General features: G+C 36.0%; 2 protein-coding genes across 2 annotated transcripts; one reads left to right on the top strand and one right to left on the bottom strand.

Annotated features, from left to right (window-relative positions):
- Window positions 1-134: 134 nt before the first annotated feature.
- LOC149027881 (putative arabinosyltransferase ARAD1) lies at window positions 135-7,456 on the bottom strand. Its single transcript, XM_089166761.1, has 2 exons — window positions 5,116-7,456; window positions 135-1,092 (listed from the first exon to the last, which is right to left on the bottom strand). Exons 1-2 carry the CDS (start codon window positions 6,034-6,036, stop codon window positions 535-537), a joined length of 1,479 nt encoding a protein of 492 aa, XP_089022887.1. The 5' UTR covers window positions 6,037-7,456; the 3' UTR covers window positions 135-534.
- A 6,988-nt stretch (window positions 7,457-14,444) lies between these two features.
- LOC149027880 (mini zinc finger protein 1-like) lies at window positions 14,445-14,723 on the top strand. The gene has a single exon (XM_089144159.1). The coding sequence runs from the start codon at window positions 14,445-14,447 to the stop codon at window positions 14,721-14,723; it is 279 nt and encodes a 92-aa protein (XP_089000285.1).
- Window positions 14,724-23,840: the final 9,117 nt, after the last annotated feature.

The raw sequence follows: 23,840 nt of genomic DNA, 5'->3' as shown, positions 1-23,840 counted from the left end.
ATCACCACTCAAAGACTTAAATTCCTCAACAAGGACACTACCTCAAAACCAAAGGGTGGGTATGGTATAGTTTGTGTCTTCAATAAGCAATGTCGACCCAATCATATCATCTGCTAAATGAGCATTTCAAACAAACATACATGCAAGAGTCTGGCAATATTGGATTAAAACTAGAAGCTAAATTGTCTAACGAATCTCCTTTCTGCTTATGCTACAATTAAGGATAAAATTTAACAATAGAAATCAAGTACGTATAGGCCTGTTTATTTACCATTTATTCAAGTGATATTTATGCGAAGGTTTTACTCCATGTGGAAAAAAATATATCTTATTTCTCAATGTAATTTGTGTATTATACATCAGAGCATTGGAAAATCCTGTGTTACATGACAAATTTCCTTTTCCACCTTTTACATGGAAACAAATGGTGCAATAGCAGCAAATATACATGATTTTTCTGACTTGGAGCAACACTATGCTCATGAAAAGAGTGGTAGGAATAAAGCAAGGAACTTTAAATCCACTGGGATTAATTCACCTCTTACCAAAATTCCTTGGAACTGCTATGAAATCCTTCTTCCTCTTGCTGCCTTTATGCTGAGAGTATCGTTTGGACTTGTGTAGCTTTAATCGAACTGAAGGCAACTTACGGGCAACTGCTTGCCAAATCATTTGTACAGCATCACCTTCCTGAGAAGGGTACTGGAACTCAAAGAACTTTTCAATCTCTTTGAGCCTGTTCCACCTCCTTGTCCATTCTTCCTTCTTGATACTCCTGATCAACTTGATGAGAAAATTCTCTTTCACAGCATCTGATGTGCGTACAAAGATGCAGAACTCAGAGTAGTCAAGGACATCTTCATAAGGGAGCTCAATTTCATCACTGATAATGACAGGGACACAATGGCTAGCAATGGCATCAAAGAGGCGATTTGATGATGGGGTATCGCCAGCGATGTTGAGGCAGAACTTTGATGAGTGCATTCCTTGGCTGGCTTTATTGATTCCATCCTTGCTAACACTTCCAAATGAGAAGTGCACATCTTTTTCATCCTTCAAAAGGTAAAAGAGTTCTTGTCGAACAAACCCACCCTAAAGATGAGAAACATCAAATGAGATAAGCTCCAATTGGAAATAGGAACAGAAACAGTCTGAAGTACTGGCTACATTTTGATGATGATCGAATAAGACTAGGAAAAAAAAAAGAGCACAAACACAGAAGACAAACATAGAAATAGGGAATCAATAAGCAAATAATCACCATGTAGATGATCTCAGGGTACAATGAAACATTCTAAAATAGATTTCTTTCTCACTCTGACAGAATAATGAACAATCCACAGTTAACACGTTACTTACATATCTAAGATTAGCCAATGAGTTAGCTCTTTGTTTTCAAAGACTCCAAGGTTAGATCGAATTTAAACGGGTTGGTCAGGCTTAGATGTTTAAAAATAAGTAGAAAATGATTCAGAAAACAACTAGGTTGTACAATAACTCTAAAGAATATACAAGGTGAGCTTTGGACAATCCTTGTGGGAAACAGGACGGTGGATATGGTTCCCATGTTCAGTAACTATATCCACGAACTAGCAGATCACTCCTGATCTCTATTGAATTGCAGAATGACAGAAGTATTTCTGATTGGAACAAATGAAGACCCTCCACTAGAGAAGAAAGAAATAGGAGAGAAATCGAGTTAGAGGAGACATACCAGCATTAAGTGTTCAAGCATTGGTAATGTTATTTGAATGTCCTCTATCCCACAAGGACTATCATATTTGAAAACCCACACTGTAATGAGGTTGTTGTTAATGCATTAATCACTCCGTAATTTAAACATTTTTCCCTCCTATAGTTCCTCTCTTATTTTGGCTTATGTTAGGGAAAAGAAATTATGACAAGTGAATAACATGTGTATGCTATTTTGGGATATCAAAAGACTGCATAAATAACTATCATCATGTGAGGGAGGGAGTAAAATTTAAGAAACTGAACAGTCTCCCTGGAACTGGAGTCATAGAATTCCGCTTATGTAGGAAGATATTTTCATCTCAAAACACATTATTAACTGACAATCTAAGAAAAAGTCATATACAATTTGTCATTTCAGTCTGAGAAAAAGAAAAAAACCAGAATCTGATATGGATGTTAAGCATCTCTTATCTCAACCACCCCTTGGATTGGCACCTAAAGTCAAACTGCCATCTAAATCAATCAGATCAGATGTTGACGATGTTTCTTCATCCAGATCAAAAGCCTTCAATTTGGGAAGAGAGAGAGAGAGAGAGAGTGAAATTGGTTCATAAATCATCAGCTAGTCCCAACCATTTGCATCACTTTTATTAGGAGGTCGGCCATTAGAGACATAGGTAGCAGAATAAATTAAAAAATACCAATGAATAAATAAACAGCTCCGAATTCCAGGCATGCTTTCTAATCTTGGGCATCTCTTTCATTGTCATTGTAACTTAGATATCTAGATTGGGAATGACAGTGTAGCACAAATAATTAAGGGTTGTGTTGGTTGTACTACTTGGTTAGAAGAACAAGAAAACTTCGAGTATGGAAGATAAAGTACTTCAACAGGTTCATGCTTGGGAAATTTAAAGCCCTATTTGTGTATAGTATTATAATCCAAATATAGAAACAGTTGAACTTAAATCCAAGTAAAATGCTAGTGTCCAATCCTAGGAAAGGCTAAGCAGTTTTCAGAAATAACAGGAAAAATGACTGATAAATATGTGATTGACAGTATATGTATTGTGGCATCTTTACGTTCATTAAAGTAAACTTCCATTTATTTTCCTTGCACATATATTTCATTAAATTAAATATCTTATTTTTCATATATTTAGAAATTTATAGCTCAGAAAATGTATTGAGTAACCCTTTGGGAACCAAATAAACGTTCAAAAGACAGTTCATCATACCTGGACAAAACATGATGGCAACCAAGAAACAACTCACCCCTCCCATGAATGGCTTTTATTGGAAAAATGGAAAACCTAACTTTGCATGCGCATTCACCACGTCCTATGATACAACTCATATTTCAGGCCAAGGTAACCTTGCACATCTAAGGCCCACCTCCCCTTTTTCCTATCACAGAGAACTGGAGAAAGGTGCAATCAATTGGGTTTTTCTGACCCTCAACATGTGTTTGTTGTGATCCCTTCAGATAATTTTAAGAGAATATTACCATAGAGCACCCACAGACGCCATCCCCAAGAAAAATAACAACAAATAAGAAGAAATAACATTCATGTCAAAACTTAGCTGAATTATGCTTTTACAATTTGCAGGCTCTAGTGGCAAATGTGTAATACAAGGATGGCACAGCTGTTAGGGTGTTAGGATAGAGAATTAGGACGAAGTAATACTTAACCAAATATAGAGCTTTGACTTTCTATATGCTGTAATGACTGACCAGGCCATTCCAAACTCCAATTATCTGCTTTTGCATATCTGAAACTTATTTTTGCCAAAGCTCTGCTTCTTTACATGTTTAAACCTGGGGAGAGATCTTTTTTATAATACTGAGTTCAAGCAAAGCAATTAAGACTAACGTATGACAGAGTCATCGGTGGATCATGGGACATGGCACATGCTGGGTCAAGTAAACTCCAGGTAGATAGCATTTCTAAGGTACTTGATTACAGGCCAAGGGATGTTCCATTATGATTTAGTGATCGCAGGTTTGAGTCAGGAAACAGCATCTCTGCCATGCGGGGATAAAGCTGCATATATTACTGCCCATCACTGTGGCAGGAGCCGTATGCATTGGGTATGGATTTTTCTTTGAACTTACAGGCCGAAGATATGAATGAACGATATAGAGTTAAGGTAGCTTGATAAAATCTAATGAAATATTAGGCCTGGCTTTTTCTTTGGACCGACAGGCTGAAGATATGAATGATATAGAGCTAAGGTAGCCAAATAAAATCTAACGAGATATTTGGCATGGCACTACAAGAGTTGAATGAGTTGATCTGGCTTAATCCACAGAGATCACTACTCTGCAATTATTTGAAGAGATATTTCAACTAATTGATATGTCAGATTGCCTGCAAACCAGTAAGGTTGAGACACTCATCCAGGATAGAAAACAAATTTTCACATCCATCCAAATAACAACAATTCAGTCTCATCCCAACTAAATCAGTTCTGCTTTATGGATCCTTGCCTTCCTATCAGCTCTCTACAAGACCATACTAGATTTAAGGCTTAGCCTGCACATTTTTTCTCACCACTTCTCTTAAGGTTTTTTAGGCCTGCACCTATCCCTTTAAGATTCTTCCTTCTCAATTAAATCATTCTTCATACTGGAACATTCAAAGGCCTTCTTTGAACAAGGCCATGCCATCTCAAATGACTTTCTCATAGCTTATCTTGTATTAGAGCTACTCCAAAAACTAGGTCCAATATGATAATTCCTTACTTTCTTCTTACTAGTTTTGCCAACCATCCCGTCTTAACATTCCACGTTTCTGCATCTATCCAAACACTCACTTCTAATTGTGTATGAGCTTGCAACGAATCTAGAAATGTCTACTTGGCTTGTTGGTCAATTGCTCAACTGCTGAATGATTGATCATAGATTCAAGTCCTGAAACAGCCTCTTTGGAAACAGGGGTACGGCTGCATATGGTTGACCCTCCCCAACCCTACTAACTGTAGAAGCCTTGTGCATCAGGAATGAACCTTCAAGGAATCTAGAAGGTTGGAGTAACAACTTGATTGGGGAGCAAAAATGAATACCAAGTAGTTCCTGATAGAGAACTTGGTCATGGAGTTAAAACATCAATAATGGTATATGAATTAGTTCCATGAACTTCATTCATTTCACATCAAAAAAGCTTGTAGAATTTCAATGGTTAACACAAACAAGTTTCGTTACAGGAATTCTGTGTTTCTTCTTAATTCAAACAAGAATCACATGTAGGAACAAAGAAACTAGTCAAGAATTAATAAAATGTGATATAAAACTACTGCAAACAGCCATATATGAATAAACTGGAAAACAGAAAGGTGACAACAAAAGACGAACATTAGCTAGATAATAAATAGACACAAGGTATATGACAGGATGCTCTACGAAGAGGAGGTACATACATCTTTCCTGTATATGGCTCCTTGGAAATACATCAAAGTTGGACGATCATCAAAGCCAGATGAATCATTGACGAAGGTTTTGATAATGTGTTTGTAAGGTGCAATCACATCCTTCTCGACATTAGCTATAGTAGGAGGGTATCTCCCAAAATCTGAAAGTATGAATATGGCAGGCCATAGCTTCATCCTTGCATCCAACATGCTATTTGGATGATGGGCCATGATTATATGGTTGCGTCCCCCTGATCTCTTCCACTCCTCTTGCGATGTTAGATACCTCACCAATTTCTCTTGTAATAATTGGTTCCTATTCTTCTTCTCATGTGGCTGAAGCCTGGAATATCTGTTATAGCTCAAGGAGGAAAAGAATGGAACAAATATAACATCTGCCTCACTTGAGTTGTGCACTCTCACAGCACTACGAACACCCACTGAGTCAGGAAACGTTGACGAGAGGAGATCTAAAGTCAGCCAATATTCTATGCTGTGTTGCAAATTCAAACCTCCTGGATAATTAGGTATTTTAGATTTAAGATCAGGCCATACATTATCCCCTTCAGGTTTCCAATCCAAGAGGCCAAAGTGGAATTCAGGAGGTAAATCATACATGAAAACCTTGAGAACTATCTTATTTGGATTGCAATTCATCAATCTTTTAACTTGGAGTGGATCCTCCTCATCATCCACAGAGACTGACACGTTGGGGATTGAAGGTATAATATTATCCTGATTTCGGGTTTGAGAGTTTCCATTGTCAACCACTGCAAAGAGCTTGGAATTGGGTAAGCTGCTGATGTCAACAAAGTGTGGGCGGCTGGAGGAACGCAAGACAGAGAACCAGGATAAAATGAAGAGGACAGAAGTGATTGCTAACATAAAAAACAGAGATGATCGACGGGAGTAAGGATTCCTTTCGGCCATTGCAATACAAACTTAGGAAATCAGGATTGGTGATGTTTATATCCCTAGACTAAGATAAAATGCAGAAGGCACACATGGTTGGAGGAAGAAAAACTCATTTACAATCGACTTGGAAGGTTATTTTTTAAAATACAAAAAAGAAAAAGAAAAAGGAGCTAGATATTCATTCCTAATAGAGAAGAAAAAAGTACCCAGTAATGGAAATGAGTGAGAAACCAAGCTTGATTCGAAACATAGAGGTGTAATGCTTCTCCCGATAAAGAATTAAAAACACACATATAACCAGAGACGCGGAGAACCAAAAAATGAATACTGATATTCAAAAACTACTTTCTTTTTCCTTTCTTCAATGCATCATAGTGATTCATGTTCTGAAAAATCACCGATACCATCAGCCAAAATAGCTTATAATCTTCCTTGAACTCATCAAAGAAAGTGAATGGATGCAATAGGCTGAACAAACCATTAACCCGGCATGAATGAAGTCATTCACCCCTATTTCTCAAGAGCAAAAGAAGTCAAAGTTGGGAAAAACAGCATAAGGTTCAACACAAGAAGCTCCACAAATCTCACAGCAACCCATCAATGATGAAGCACAGACAAAGCAGAAAAACAAGAAGAAAATCGACAAGAAACTGTAACAAGGCAAAGCTGACCCTGATTAATGGTTAGAAAAATGAGAATGGAAAAATGGGTAAATCTAAGAAACAATGCTTCCTACCATACCGTTGAAGGAATGGGAGAGACGACGAAGAAGGGTTTGATTGGCAATCTCTGCAAGCGTGCGTGAGGTTCGGGTCTACCACTGCGGAAGCGGGCTAGTCGCTATGTTCTTGGGCTTTAGCTATTTTTGTCCGGAAAAGTAATAAATCACAAACAGAGACTTGAATGGGTTCCAACTTCCAATTAGAAATAGTTATATTTCATTGTTTGTGAATTATTTGTCGACAATGCTAGCTCAAATCTAAGTCCTCGAGATTAGTGACAGATTATTACGCAAAGAAGAAGATGAGTTGTAGATTAAAAAAATGATCCATCCAACCCAACTACTTAATTGGAATAATTTTCTAATTAAAGTCAATAACTGCAGGTATAACCTCAGCGAGATCGTAACTGGGTTTCTTCGACTTCAACAGTGTCGATCAAATCCAAGTGATTTCAAGAAAAACCATATTCCCTTACTTGCCGTCACGCAATGTCACGTCTGGATTTTTTTTTTTTTGGGGTAGTCATCATCACGTCTGGATTGGGATCCATGATCAGACAATGAAAATTAATAAAAGGTGATGGCTTAGACGGTACTGCTGGTGAGAATTAAGAAACCAGATCTGCATCTGAAAACTTAAATGGCAGTTAGATGGAGTAGTAAAGAAACCCAGAACATGCATTTGCCATGGTGGGTGCTGTGCTCTCAATTCTCAATTCTCAACCATTGCATTGGTTAGATAAGCTTCATTGGTGAGGTGATTTGGGATTTGTTAAGTAATAATGAGACAAAAGAAAAAGTTATCAATGCATTCTTTCTATTTCCAAGCAAAAAAGGGATACTTTCCTTACAAAAGAAGCACATTTCATGAGGTAAATTCGCTAAAATTGGACATGAAAACCATGTGTGTGAGTTAAGAATAGCAATGAATTAAGAATCTGACACATACAAGCAACCACTTTAGGCTACACGTCACTTTCCCAGATGCTTAATTAAGACTGCTGGATCAGAATTCGGATCATCACCCCTGACGGGGAGTGCTCCCCGACGGGTTTACCACCACAAATTCGGTGGGATCCACCGGTAAAAAATAATAAAATAATAAAATAAAAAAACCCTCCCATCACCCAACCCCTGGGTCACCCAACCCCTGGGTAGCTGATCCGGACTCGCTGGATCAGCCCATCTTGGGTTTTCGTGGGCTTGGATTGGTTTAGCTAGTTGATTCTTTTCTCATTAATTGTGGATTTTTTATGGGCTTTGGGTATTGGTGTTTTTTATCATACAAGTTGGAGCTCTAATGGGCTAACGAAAGCGCATCTAAAGCTTAAAACTGGCAAAATCCTTGAGACAGTTCTTGAGTTCTTCTTCATTTTTCTTTGATCCTTGAGCCAATTCATGCTAAATCAATTAAAGCCAAATCAGATTTTATATAATTATTCCAAATCCTAATTAATAGTGTGTTAATGCAAATACTAAAAATTACGAGTAAACCAAATTGAATGAAGAATTTAATATGGTTCACACAAATTTGATGTGTTTTGTAATGACTCAGAACAATAAAATTAGCAACTGGAATGGTTCCTTAAGAGCCTTAGCATAAAAGGAAAAAAAAAAAAAAAAAAAACCTAAATCCCATTTCTCTTAGCTTTCTTTCTCATTCAAGAAGATAATAAAGGCAAGATAATATTTTTCCATATGTCGACTTGGATCAGTTGGTCAAGCCCTTTACGAACATCACCAATTTCACAAAACTCCACTTTCAGATGTATTGGTTCATTTTCTCGTCCAACAACCAAATTGGTTATCCTATTATAGAGTTCTTAGGTTTCTTTTGTTCTTGAGAATATTTTTCCGTTATAAATTGTAATTCAATATCTTTTGTACTTCCGGTGCACTGAGAAGTGTTGGTCATTGTCCAACTAAACAAACCCTTTAATGGTAGAAAACAATTCTAATATAAGCTGCCAACTACATCGTCCCCAAGCTTCCATGTTTATGAATGTCTTTTATAATTATTATTAGAATTTTTTTAAAGAAATCTCAAAATAAATAACAAAAAGCAGAGACACCCCACAAGTATGTCACATTGGCAATCACCCTCTTTTATGTTATAATGGTAAATTGATTAAAAAAAGAAAGATAAATACATCATTAACAATATTTGTTTAGTAAAAATAAAATTTATAGTTATACCATATTTTATATATTATAACTTATAAAGAACAGTATACCTTGTATCTCATTGGAGCGTCCCTAGTCTTTTTGTTCTGTTTTTTTTCGGTGATCAAAATTTCATTGAAAATGGGCAAAAGTAGAGGATGAACATAACTCAACCAACCATCAATTGGAAAGAGACCATTTTTTCAGGTCCAAAACTGAAAGGGCTTCCTTGCTAAAAAATTCGTCACTACATTGGAACCTTGAGCAACCCTAGTCAATTTATAATTTTTTTCTACCCGTTGATTCTTCAAAGTTTTATTGTAGATTTGTTAAACTCCAAAAGTTCTTCTGGTTTTACTTCGTTACACTAAAATCCTAATAAACAATTTAGGATATTTGGAGTTTGTTTCTTGACTTGACCTAGTAAAAGAATTTGTCTAAAAAACAATTAAAATTCTACAAATATTTTTTTAATCCATTGTATCTTAATTTTTATAAAAATAAATAATTAAAATTTAAAATAATCTTTTTAAAAAATGTATATTTTTAAGGAATAAATTATTAAGAAAATTTTAAATTAGAACAAGATTTTGAAAATTGATTCGGATTTTGACAAAAAAAATCCATCATATTTTATTATTTTCCTTCTAAGAAGTAGATTACTAAAGAATAAAAAGCATGAGGACAGGTAACAAAATTATAGGAGTAAATCATTGAGAAAAATTTTTAAATAATATTTTGGGTAGTTAAAAGGTCTTTATTCATTTATTATTATTATTATTTTTTTATCTTTTGGGTACAAGGGAGATTTTTATACATAGGGGATGGGGATATATCGTCAGCAAGAGTCAATTTCACAATCTCTTTACTAAATGACCTAAATGCCTTTACTCCCTTTAACACATTTAAAGTTTAAAATGTTAATTACCCAAATGCCCTTTGGACAACAAAATTTGATTATTGCCCCCAATTTAACTTTATTCAACATCTCCTTCTCCACCAACCATCCCACTGTGTATCTCTATCTCTCTTAACCTACTCCATGGTCTGCAACCATCTTCTCTGACCGCCTGTAGATGGTACTTGAGTTCCACCGTGTCACGCTCGATGAATCTTTAATACTTTCTGTGGTAAGGGTTAGGGTTTGGAGGTTTGGGTCATTGAGGACAAGCATAGGGAGTTGGATCTCGGCCAAATAGATCACAGTGGGTTGGTTGGTGGAGAGGGAGGTTGAGTAAGCTTGACAATATTGTAAGTTCACTACCCAAAGCGCATTTCGATAATTTGTGTTTCAAATGTTGAATGGTTAAGTAGAGTAAGGGCATTTATGCCATTTAGTGAATTAACATAAATTGGGGGCAATAATGTCATTTTATTGCTCGAAGGGCATTTGGATCATTTGTATTTAAATTTAAATGTGTTAAATGGAGTAAACAACATTTAAGTCATTTTATTAATCACTTAATAGAAAATCTTAACTGTGAGTAACTTATAATTTTTACAGTGGGTGCCATGTAATTTAAAACATAATGGTAGGTGGTCACTAATTTGACCCCAACAATAGTGGATGCTGCGTAAAAAAAACTCTATTTTTTAAATTCAGTAGATCAATGAAATTTTCTCAAAAGTACAGGCAATAAGTAAAAACAATATGTGTAAGGTCACAAAACATTAAGTGCAATTTAGGATTATCAAATTGTTTAACCATGACTTAATGGAATTTACCATTGTGCAAATTTAAAAGACATTTTTGGGTTTATGCCAATTTGATATATTCTTGGGGCATTTGTGCTTTTCGTCATTCAATTTGGAATGTCTCCAAAATTTTCCCTAAATAAAAATATGAGATTTTTTACAAGTTGCACACTTCAAGGGGACTTAAACTTTGGGTTGCACGCTTTAGTGCCATAAAATACAGATTGCATACTTTCCAAATTATAAATTGCACACTTATGAAAATATTTAAATGGAGATAGTTATGTCATTTGAATCTAATAAGGATAATATGATCATTTTATTCATAACTTAACAGATTTTGAATGGAATATTAAGAGTGTGTAAATTATATTTTTGAAAGTGTGTAATCTATAGTTTAGGGTACTAAAGCGTACAATCCAAAGTTTAAGCCCCACATAAACTCATCATAATTCGAACAACAAAAGTTGGGAGGCAAGAAAGAGAGACTTGGGGGCGAGCCATCTTGTCAAGCTTTATTTTGGTAATGCCTTCATGTGTTTGGTGGTCCTCCAAGAGACAATGTGCCCGACAAACAAGATAGCAATTTTCTTTCTTTGTTCGATCCTTCTACTTTTTCTATTTCCTTTTTAAAGTTAATACGATTTTATACTTCTTCAGATTTTCAATTACAAACTTTCTTTTTCTTGCCAATTCTGTTTGGGTTCCATTTGCTCAGGACAGGACCATTAGTATCCACCTTTGGTGCATGGGAAATGATTAAGAAATTAACCCACAAGTCCACAACAGTCACCAATGTTCAGTTCTATGGCCTCATCAGTTTTACTAATTTAAGAAATAATAATAAATACAAGAGAATTAATCAACGTGTGAAATTCCAGTGATCAATACTAGCAAAAATGCATTTTAATGGGTTATTAGGTATAAGTAGAATCCAACTGTGGCTGGCCTCTTCCATCACCCACTCCCACTGGAAAGGACAAGTTGCTGTTGGAAGTCATTTTAGAGCTTTAAAAGAGAGCGGTATTGCAATGCTAGCTAGTTGAATGCGAGATGGGTTGGCAAAGGGACCTGCTTGCAAGCAGCAACTTATAAACTTCAATAAATATTCTCTTCCCACCCAAAGAGAGAGAGAGCATCGATCAGTTCATCTGCTCTGCAGGCTTCTGGATGGGCAACAGATGGCATGTGCAACAGTGCAAGTACCAAACAAGAAAGAGACGATTCAAAAGAGAGATTATTTCTCCTCCTCCGTGCCCTACCTCTCTCTTTCTCTTTCTCCTGTGTCTGTAAATGTGAGTAGCTAGAGATGGTAAGAGTTCATTGGAATTCATAAAGAGGGTTCTAACTTCTAAGGCGTGGAAAACAAACTATACGGTGCAGACATAAACAAGCACATAATATCACTGCTGGCCGATTGAAAGATCTTAATTTGGAAGTCACCTGAATGTGTAGTATTAATTTCTTCAGAAAAGCTAGTTCTTGTTTCTTGATAAAGATGGTTGGTACTTAACTTGGATGAACATGGGTTTTCTCCATTTTCCCTTTTTCTCTTCTTGGTTGATGGATTTCTTTCTTTTGCTTTTCTCCGTCTTCAATGAGGCATGGTTGGCCATTTATTGCATTGCTAGCTAGAGCATGTAACATCATGTTCAAGGTGTTCCCAATGCCAGAAATGGAAGTGCAAGCTTGAAAGGCAGTATATATCAAAGGGAAAAAGTATAGCCAAATGGGACGATTTATCTCTATTGTATTCATAAATATTTAACCTTTTTAAATTTTTAGCATTTTCTGATAAAACACTAATTAAATTAAGATCCCATTGCATTGGCTACCAAATGTTTATAACAACAAAGAAGCAAATTCATGCCTAACCATCTACAGTGAAGAAGAGAGCTCCATGAAAGCTTGGTGGTTCCCAAAAAGTAAAAATAGCATTTTGTTGTTTATCCTGTACGCCAAGGACATTTAATGCACCCCAAATATGTATGCATGCATTTAAGAGGTTTGAGTTGGAATATTTCCAGCCATTGGATGTTGAATTTGAATTTTCTACCCTAATGCTAAGTTGTCTGTGTTCCTTTTATATTTTTTTACTACACATTAAGAGAGAAACTTACCTCTAAATTCTAATAAGAGAAATCAAAGGTAAACCTCTCTTAATATTTGATAGAAAAATATGAAAGGAACATAGACTCTTACACATCGATATTGAGAATCTGGACTCATGAATGCCCCATTATTTTTATTATAATGTTAAGTTTTCTTTATTTAGATCTTTCTAAATGTAGGGCTCCAATTGCATTTATATATCTATACAAATGATGGTTGAAGAAGACACAATTGAAATGTCAAATATATTGTCTTGTAGCAAAACACAAAAAGAATCCAAACATGAAAAGGTATGGGGCACTTGGAATCTTTCTTTTCCTTCCTTTTTTTTATCGTTTTCTTTTGGGTCCTCATTCCACCATTGCAAAATTTTCTTCTGCATATGATTCTTTGCACAGAAAATGGCCCAACATAGCTTACAAGGACAAAAAAAAGGGAGACACTCTTGGACACACACAAACTTTTGAACACCTAAGGAAAGAGAGTCTTAAGAGCGTGAGATACATCTTTCAAAATTCAAATGCTCGTGAAATGAAAGAAAAAAAAAAGGTATAGATATAATTAGGGTTAAGCTTGTGTGATGGGGTTTCAAAGTTACATGCATCATACTCATGTTTTTAATAAGTGAATCCAATTGTGAAGGTACTTCAAATAATTAATATCATCTGAATCAACTGTTCAAATAACTTTCGTAAATTTATTGAATTCAACCGTTAACAGATGTGGGTAGGTCTTAGAGCTTTCAACTGATCGTAAATGAAACCAAATATAGTTGTTTTGAAGAAATTCTTTTTACCAGACTTGGAAAACTTAGATGGGCTTTAATTAAGTTGCATTAATAATGAAAATACTGATTCTTGTTATGAATTCTCTTAAACTTTAATTTATAATAGATAATTCTCATATTTAAAGACACTAAGATTTTTATGATCCACTCAAGATAATTTATTACTACAGCCAAACAGATAACAAAGATTTTACGATTCTACAATATGTCAATATGAAGTAATCCCTACATATTATATTATAGAGGATTCATAATCCTTTAGAGTACGAAGAAATCCGTCTAAGTATAAGCAACTCAAGAAAGTTTGCAATGAAATCATGTCTAAATAAAGCTAGAGTGATGTTAAGTTTGTTTCTACCATGACCCTTTTTATGGCCATTCTCCCTTTTTTTTTTTTAGAGGATTGTCTTTTATATAGAATTTAAAATTTACAATGAGGCTTCTGCCCTTAATTATGTGTGATTTGGCTCCACTCACCCATAGTTGTCTCATAAAATGGCTTGATGACATGACAAAAGGTTAAGTTGAATATGATTAAGGATCAAAAGAATGATGGTAATAGGTAGCTAATTACAGAAGTTTCGGGGTGAATAAGTGAGTATGGAAAGCTTCAAAACTAAAAATGACGAGATGGGACGAGACGAGACGAGACGAGACGAGATGAAGAGTCTTCAAAATCTCGTGCGATGAACAGTCGATATATACAATTACATTATTATACATAACAACCCAACAAGAAGAAAGGAAGCCCACCACCACCTCTTCCAATCTAAAGTCGTAAACTCGATATAAATCTACCCTAAGAGGTGAAAGGATGGTGTTCGTTAGGATATCATTTCCCTCTTCCAACCTACCCATTTATGCTAACTTCTTCCTCTTCTTCAGTCATCAATCCAGAACAAGATCCAAGAACTGCTGAGGAAGAAGAACCATTAGAGATCATTCATGAGGCCTCAGGAAGAAATCAAGAAGGTCTCCAATGGTTCTTTGGCCAAGAAGGAGAACAAGGTGGTCATCAGGTATGGAGAGTGCCGGAAGAACCATGCAGCAAACATCGGCGGATATGCCGTCGACGGCTGTCGAGAATTCCTGGCTTCTGGGGAAGAAGGAACCACTGCTGCCCTAAGGTGTGCTGCTTGTAGTTGCCACAGGAGCTTCCATAAGAGGGAGGTGGAGAGTGACAACTTCAGTGACTGCTCAGAAGATTCTACAACTCAGAAATGACTCATTTCTGCTATAACTCACATGGGTATCTATGATCTTTCTTCTTTGTGTGGCCTCCCTTCTGGTTGATCTTTTTGATTAGCTTGAGATGAAGTATTTTCCACACTCAGGAATTGCATCTTTGTCTTATGGCTTCCTTTGATTGTTTTGAATATATATAAACAAGTACTTAGTACTTTTTCCTGATTTCCTGACAGGATTCTTTGAAGTTGAAAGTGAGTCAGTATAAAGCTAGCTTCTTCTATAGGAAAGAGATTTTTTACCTATATTAAGAAAAAACTATATTTATTTAAAATATTAACTTTATTGTGGGTTCTCACAGTCACAGAAGGTGAGATTCAGATATTTAGTCAGGGAATTTGTTAGTTGAGTGTCAAATATTGCTATTGATTCAGCTTGGATCTATATATGAAGTGTGAAACTATGAATTGGTTGATCATTTTATGTATTTGGAGTGATATCCTGTGATGGAAATATATCTGTGATTGGATTTACTGTTTTCTTCGGAAGCCTTATGTTAATTGAATAGCCCAATCACCGGACCGGTTGCTGGAAAGGCTTTGTCAAGTCACTAAATCGGATTAATTCGTTTATGGATGAAATTACCCTTTCTTGTTGAAAGGAAAATGTCACACTCAGAGAAATTCTAATGTAACACTCCTTTCATTTTCTCTCAACTTTCCTCTCTAAATAACAAAATAAACAAAGTAATCTATCTTCTTTATATGACTGATGATTTCTTGGGTGGTTCCACCTGGCCTTTTCTGCACCTATAAGTAGTTGCGTGATTAAACAAGAAGTAATTCCTCTTGCTACCAACTTTTGTAGATACAAAATAAAAACCTGTTATTCATCAAATACAAAACAACCCACAGATCAATGATGTCTGAACGATGTAAGCATTATGTATATTTCCTCCATCCATGGAGAAGACTGAACGGATTGATAGTTGCAGAAAGATTGAGAAACCTTGAATGATATAGATTATCATGTTAACCATCTAACCAAATGTCTAAAGAAGGTTTATATATATTTATGAGATCTATAATGGTGAGATACACAAACAGGACTTTTAGGGATTTCAATTCTGCAGTGATCAGCATATAGATCTTTTTTTCCTATTTAACTGCTCCACAGTCACTGCACATCATGATGATAATGATCATGATTTAGTTCATCTCCATTCAACTTTTCATCAAGATAGTATGAAAATCAAAACCATAAATGGAGAATGAAAGGCATACATTGTTGACTTCCTTGTATCCAGATGAGTTGCTTTGTTCATGATATTCATGATCATGGGAACATGTAATTCTACCTTTTGCACTGGTTTGAATTGTAGTGCTTTGGTGAGTTGACCATAGAGGCAGCTGGTCACTGTTTTTGAAAGAGCCTTGGTACTTGGTTTGGTTTGGTTTGACTTGTTGTGCCTCTGGAGCCAAGTTAACTTTTTTGGCCTTCTGAGGGTTGAGGGCTATTCTTTGTGGCAAGTAGGGGTGGAAATTGGAAGGAGCTCCTTTGACATATAACTAAGAATTTAGAGAAATTGATGCAGCTGTGGAGATTGGATGTGGGTTGGTGGTTCCGACTCTCAGCTCTCTACTTTCAACCCAAGAGTACAAAATTGATTTGTGTAGCTTCTTCCAATCTGGTGTCTGGAATGGAAGAAAAGGTCGAAATTAAAGACTTAAAAGTGCACAAAAGAAACCACTTTTCTATCTGTCTGTGGGTCAGTTCTGGGAGCCTCTAAATAAATTGTTCCTGGGTTACATATTTTCTAACGAGTAGGTCTTCATGAACTCGTATGGGGCAATTGCACAATAAAAGTTTGAAAAAGTAGTTGAAAAGTCAGCTTTATGAGAAAATGATCAATGACTAATTTAAGGGAATATGTCTTATCTCTACCTGCCTTGGGGTACCAAATTTGACTTTATTTTTTTTTCTTTTTGGGTAATATCAAATTTGACTTCAACTTCAAGTTGACAAGTAATTTCATTAGGTAAAGGAAAACCTTTGAAATTTTGTTCTATTTTCTTTTGGATGAAAGATATGTGTCCATCAGTAGCATTCAAAGATTGAGGTAGGATATAATGATATAATATTTTTTATTTTAATTTAATCTGAATCTTTGGTTGTAATTAATGGATATATATTCTTCATCCACAAGGAAATAGATGGTCAATTTGTTTGTCAAAAATAGACTTGATAAAAATCCAAAACCTTTCCCTAATTTTTAATTAAGTTTGATGAACTGATTATTAGATGGGCTGCTTTCATGCCCATACAATCCGATACAATCTATGATATCATGTCCGAATTCCAACCATTGGCTTGCAAATTTGCGTTTTAATCCCCCACAAAAGAAAATATATCAACACTTCCCATCATACCTTTTCATTGTTTGTAATTCCAATTCCAATCCTTGGCCTTATTACAAATGAAACTCAATCAATGTCAATTCTTTTTTTGGTGAATAATGTCAGTTATGTTTAATGCAATCCAATGGATCACTTATCAAGGATGTGTGCAGCCATCAATGTAGGATCAAGTCTCAGTTATTGTGCAGGACACGTTCAACAAAAGATGTAGTCGTCAGATAGATATCTCGGCCGAGATTTTCGAACTCGACCATAATAACTGCACTTTTCGGGTGGAAAAATCTTGCACATTTATTGCACAGGACTAAAGCAAAATCCATCAATGTGCACTCATGTCTTTCTACTTGTGAATTCTCGAAATTGCCATAACCCTTTTTAATTTCGGGAGAAGGGGGGTTGAAGAGATATGGGTCATTGAATTTTTTGACAATCATCAACTCTAACCTGAAGAGAACCCTAGGTCTCATAGAGGGGGCAGTTCATCCCTAGGAATTGTTGGGTTCGTGGCCCATTAGTCATGTGGGGCTTAGAGTTATTTAAAAAAGAATTAGAGTTTTAGTTTTGAGGAGGGGGTTTGCCACACAAAAAGAAGAGTTCGAATTAACTGATGCGCAATTAATGCGTAGCACTGTGCTGCGAACTGTCGAGATGGAGATCTTAACCGAGATTTCGATCTTGACCGTCCATTTCTCAAAAGTGTGAAAACAAACTATTTAGAAATGGACGGTTGAAATCGAAATCTTGACCGTTCGTTGTAGGTGATGTACATGCAATTTCCCAAAAAGAAAGAAGAAAAGAGAAAAAACACAGAGAGCAGAAACACAAAGAGAAAAAGAAAGAGTTTCTTGATCTTTTCCGGCAAATTCAACAGTGAAATGGTGTCAGAATGAGCTGAAATTTCAAGGTAGTTGTTTTGGTATCTGATTCTTCATACCCAGTGGTCAAAACATTTTTCGAATGCTCAAGACGGTACCAGAATTTTTTTGGGCAGCCTTTTTGGGTGATTTTTGTCCATACTTTGTCTTCATTTCCATCTCTTGATGCTGTCGTTATGTTCCTCTAGTGGAATCAAGAGAATAATTGTATTATGTAACTATTATTATTGCTTGGTGATAGTGAAAATTTGGATGGAAATAGTCCCATAGGTTTTTCCTTTTGGGTTTTTCTACGTTAAAATTTTGTGTGTGTTTGATTGTGATTTGATTGATGAGTATTTGATCCATGCTGTTTTTGTTGTTTTAATTTACACTGCATGTATTGTTTGAACCTGACAAAGTAGTCAATATATTCGATAAAAATCAAAGCAGCGAAAACCACATTTCTTTGAAATCTAGTACAAAAATTACTCCCACAGTTGCACTTACAAGTCATACTTTGGAAACCATTAAAACTCATCAAGCAAGAGATCGAGAATGGTCTTTGTTGGGGTTCGGCTCCTCTCCAAGGGGATCATCTCCCGGGGAGTGCTCAGTGAGCTCTAATAAGGTGCCATGTGGACAATATTGATCCAAGGGCTTAGGTTAGACACTTATCTTTAACCCATTCTTGGCGAAACATTTTTACCCTACGAACCCGCTCTGTGAAACCTTAGTACCTTCAAACCCGATTTGGTTCCAACCTCCCTTCTTTCTTTCAAACTCGAGTATAGTAGGTCTTCATCTTCTCCATTATGAAAGCTACAAGAGAGGGCTTTTTGCTTCTCTAGTCTCTTTCATCCAAGGAATTTCTGCTAGCAAGTCTTCGTCTTCTCCATTGCAAAGATTGCAAGAGAGGAATTTCCATTTCTTCAGTATTTTTTTCCCAAGGAATTTCTGTTTCTTCAATATTTTTTCAGACTCGCTAGTTTGGTCGTGGCCGCTAGCTTAACCAAGTTAGGGTTCCAATGCTCCACACACCATATTAGGATTTTTATTCTTGATCTTTCTGTACTGTTGTTCTTAATCTTTATTTTTTATTTTATTTTTTTGGTATAGTTGGAAGTTATAGAATTGAAATGTATGTTGTTTATATGCCTTGATGTTTTCGTGAAATCTTTTTGGCATCCCAACTACAGGAAAATAGTTGAACCAATTCAAACAAAAGCTTCCAATCACATGAGAACTTCGTTCATTATGTCAAACATGAATTTACAGAAACCCTTATTGGACTCTTTGAAGGTCCTTTAAGTATAATCGTCGGCCATCCTGCTTTTGATGGTCAAATTTGCAAAGGCTACACCATGCACAATTTGCAGAAGATTCTTCCAAATCACTAATGTGTTGAGAGAGATGGAACAAGTTCACAGCGAAGAAAATAATGGGATGGACCCTCTAGAAAACCAAACAATATGATTCTTGTCCTTATAGATTCAACAACATCACGATACAATATTTGGATCTCCTTCAAATAAAAGAGACTAGAGAAGCAAAGAATCCTCTCCTTACAGCCTATCCACCTATGGGGAAGATGAAGATACTAGATATTTGAATGAAAAAAGGGAGATTGGGGCCAAATCGGGTTTGAAGAAGGTATTCGGGTTTCACGGAAGTGGTTAGTTGGCAAAAATGTTTCACCAAAAGCAAGGGGGGAAAAGTATGTTTTATCACAACCATTGGATCAACAAATAACACCTGGCAGCCTCTCATCATTTATTGGCATTAAGAGATATTCTCCATGGAGAGGAGCCAAACCCTCTTTATGGCGGGAAACATCCATCCATTATGTAAATGAAAAGATATAAACATCATAAAATTGAAGAAAAGCTTTGCTGCTTTGTGATAAAACATCTCAAAAAACAATTAAACCCAAGTCTCGAGGAGTTGAGTAATCAAGTTGGCAAGAGACCTTGGCAAAAGCAAACAAACATATGGTCCTAAATTCAATTCTTAATTCCTCGTGTTGGCTAAAAAAGTAACTTCATACATGGAAAAACAAAGAGAAACAAAGAGATAACAACATGGAAACACAATGTTTGAATATAAATATCCGAAACCAACGAGAAGAATTTGATCGAATTGTCATATATGCATTAGACAATGTCATCCAAGCTAAGGTATTTGTCAATCCCAATAATACCTTGGAAATAATGTTGTCATTATATTAGCTACTAATAAGCTCATAGGATACGTAATCGCATCTACCATCACAATAAGTGAAAACATTTCAAGTCCCCACAGTTCAATTTGTAGGCTTGGCATGAGTGTATTGGCAAGAGGTAAATACCAAGAGCTGGAAGCTTCCTCAATGCAACAGAAATTGGAGTTGGAGGTAGATTCCATTCGACCATATGTTTGGACAGCCAACAAAACCACTATCAATAGTTCTCCTAAATAGGGACCCCAAGTGCCAAAAAAATGCTGGACTAGATATTATCCAAATTCTATAGAAGATTGCTTCAAAGCAGAGACCATCAAATATGATTGGATCTAATGAGTATGCACAACCATCTGAAAATATTACAGCAGACTGACCAAGGCAAAGAGCACGAAGCTTGCGAGCAGACTCATCGGCGCACCCTAGCTTTGCAAGAACCTCCTTGCCTTTTCCAACATCTCCATCTCTAAAAGCTTGAATCCATGAGACGCCATCAGAAAGGAGAATAGTTTTCCAAGGGATATCGTTGAAGCCTTCAAGGCAGTTATGCCCCATGAGAACCTTGATGGAGATTAAAGACAAATGAATCTTCTTGCAGAGCCAGTAGTTGTTGATCTCGAAATCAATGGTCACAGAGGCAATGGTCATGAATAGAACAAGAAAATTAAAATGAGAACACCAAAAACAACAAAACACAAAGAGTAAAAACACGCCTCGATGGCGGAGATTAACAATGCCACTGTAGTGAAGGGGAATCACCCTACAAGGGCAGAGAAGCTACATCTTGAAAAAGTAATTGGTCGATCTAGAAATAGAAATGCAAGAAGGTTTTCCCCTCACTACCACCGCCGCTTAGGTTTTCATCGGCTCATTACTTCAATCCGCCGCTAGGGTTTTGCAGCTGAATTAGACATGCTTTTGGGTATCCGTCAGTTCTCTCATTTATGCATATGAGGATACTTCTTTGAGGGTATTTGGTCCTCTTCTCTGTTTTTAAGAAACAACAAAGGGTTTCCATTAAAGTTGATAAACTTTGATCCATGCAATTGGTACTGGCCAAACCAGATCATAGTCCCAAAGCGGATCGTCAGCTAAATAAGAGTGACAAGACAACAATTTATATCTATTAGCAATTACCCTAATTAAATAACATTACAGTCTGAATCCAAACCAGGCCACCCTGGCCGCCCACAGCATTGACGTGTATCACTTTCATGTGTACGTTTGGGCTCAAAAAGAGAGTTGTTGATAGGTTATATCATTATTAATGAATCCGTGGCAACATTATAATTTTTAGCATTGGAATCAAACTTCTTATAAAAAAAATTCAGAAACCAAAGATTCTGTTTCCCACTCAAGCCTGGCACGTGGAAAACGCTTGGCCCTTGCGCTTCATGAGGGTAGGTAAGCGTTGCAATTTGGTGAACTCACCACCTAAATTTGCGTCTAGCTCAGAATTATCAAACTTTTCCTCTTTCTTTTTCTTGCCTGTTGAGATTCTCCCACCAAATCTCTTCATCTTATCCATTTATCTATTTTTTTGCTTCTCCTTTCTACATTTTCGGTTCCATTTCTTCATTTGTTCTTCTTGTGTCCATTCTCTAAGGGCCTGTTTGGTTCATGCCAGGCATCCCTACCCGATTACCGTTTGTGCCGCCCCGTGCTTACTTTACCTTCAAAACCGCCGATCAAATATTTTTGGATACTTCCCCCCCCTATTTTAAATTATACCGATTGCTGTTTCGTTTTCCAAACCCATATGGTTCCTAACCTCACCTTTTGAATTTCACTTTTACATTAGCAATATCACTAATAAGTAAATTTTATGGCAAATAAGTAGTGTTCTATTTTTCTCAATCACATACAATTTTTTTTTTTTTGGAAACCAATCATTTCATATTAGGTGGTAAAGACTATTGCTATATTTTTCTTCTTCTCACTAAAAGGTCATTCGTATTAAAATAAAAAAGAGATACTGGTAGTATATTCTCACATGATACAATGAATGCAACTTAATGAAAACTAGGGATGTAAATGGATAATTGAAATCTGCTTCCGAATTCGCATCCGCATTCGTTTAGGGGTATCCGAATCCGTCCAATTATTAATAGGTTGCAGATATGGTATACCACTTTCTAACCGATTATTATCCGTCTAATAAAATTATCCGATTAAGTTACTTATTAAGAATTATTATTCTTATTTTTATAAATTTTACCTATGACATGTGACTATTTTTTTAGATTTTCTACTAAAATAACTACCAAAGTTGTTAAATTATTAAATTTCAAACCTAGCCCTCACAAATAAAAAGGTAAAGATGTAAATAGATAGTCGAAAACTTGTATTCAATCTATATTCATGCCCATCTAGAAGAATCTACTTAATAAAATAATTATCCGATTATCATCCGAATCCGACAGAATCCGTCCAAAAACCGATAGGATATTATCCAAATCCGTCCGAATATAATAGAATGCAGATATGGATATACCACTATCCGGTCCGTTTACACCCCTAAATTGAAAACATGTGAGATCAATAAAAGAAAAGGTAAAACTCAATGAAAGCCACTCTTTCATATATTTTACCCCCGGAAGAAGATGAAAAAGTTTACCTCTTCTTTTATTTTTCTTAATAAATATTATTTTATTTTTTCACAAGAGAATAAATTAATACAAAATAGTATATGATTCCCATGTAAAGTCCGGAATCAATGACCGCATCCACCCTTCGGATAGAGGATAGTAGAGATGTTGTCACATGGTAGGATGCTTTTTATACTCTCACCGTAGAGTCGGGGTAATGTCACTTCTATTTTTTGGTAATAAATAAGCTGGGTTAAACAACAAACAAATCAAGCATGCAAATCTTATCCACCAGTAGGTAGTAGGATCTACTGCAATTCTTGGTGTGGATCCAGAAAAATTCGCAAAGGTTCCTCTAAAGAAGTTGCTCTCTTCGTGAACCAATCAACAACATAGTTGGACTCTCATTACAAATGTTGGAATCTAATTCCTTCATTGTTTCCCACTATATCCTTTATTGCATGCACCAGGTAATGCCACTTCTAAATGTTGATAAAATGAATTAAAATGGTAGACTCACATTGTGTGGTAAAAAATCTAGATCACCTCATTGTCGGAGAATAGATATTGCTTCCATGACGTTTTTCTACTACGTACATAATAAGTGTGAGACTTACGATTATGTACTAATAAAATAGTTCAAAGAGGGATCTAGCGAACTTCATATAGATCATACACCTATTATATAATAGAGGAGCAACATCAAGAGAGTAGTTTGTGCTCCCTCAATGGAAAAATGACTTAAACGCATAAGAAAGGTTGAGGTGTTAACCTAAGTCTAAACTGTTAGCTCAAACCGTTAGTTAACCTAAGTCTAAACTGTTAGCCCAAACCGTTAGATAGCTCGAATTCAAATCGCACTAAATCAAAATTGGCCTGACACCATTATTTTGCTAATGGGCCATGTTTAAGCTAAATGTTTTTCAGTTCAAAACCGTTAAATCCAGCCCCAAACCGCAAAATTGACACCTAAAACGTTGTGAGGGAAAAACAATCTAAAGTGCCAGCTGTCCGATGAGCGCTTCCGCATTGGAGCATATCTCTTAGCAGTCAGCACCAATACCAGCAGCTTGTAGGTC

Source organism: Hakea prostrata, chromosome 1 (assembly GCF_041222555.1).
Source record: "Hakea prostrata isolate BN-2017 chromosome 1, UWA_Hpros_2, whole genome shotgun sequence".
In the NCBI taxonomy this organism is placed as follows: domain Eukaryota; kingdom Viridiplantae; phylum Streptophyta; class Magnoliopsida; order Proteales; family Proteaceae; genus Hakea; species Hakea prostrata.
This window is presented reverse-complemented; position numbering and strand designations above follow the sequence as displayed.

Excerpts from the sequence above, each read along its gene's own strand:
- LOC149027880 (XM_089144159.1), top strand. The coding sequence starts at position 14,445 with ATGAGGCCTCAGGAAGAAATCAAGAAGGTCTCCAATGGTTCTTTGGCC.
- LOC149027881 (XM_089166761.1), bottom strand. The coding sequence starts at position 6,036 with ATGGCCGAAAGGAATCCTTACTCCCGTCGATCATCTCTGTTTTTTATG. Across the intron at positions 1,093-5,115 it reads GAGCCATATACAGGAAAGAT|GGTGGGTTTGTTCGACAAGA; the intron begins GTATGTACCTCC and ends TCTCATCTTTAG.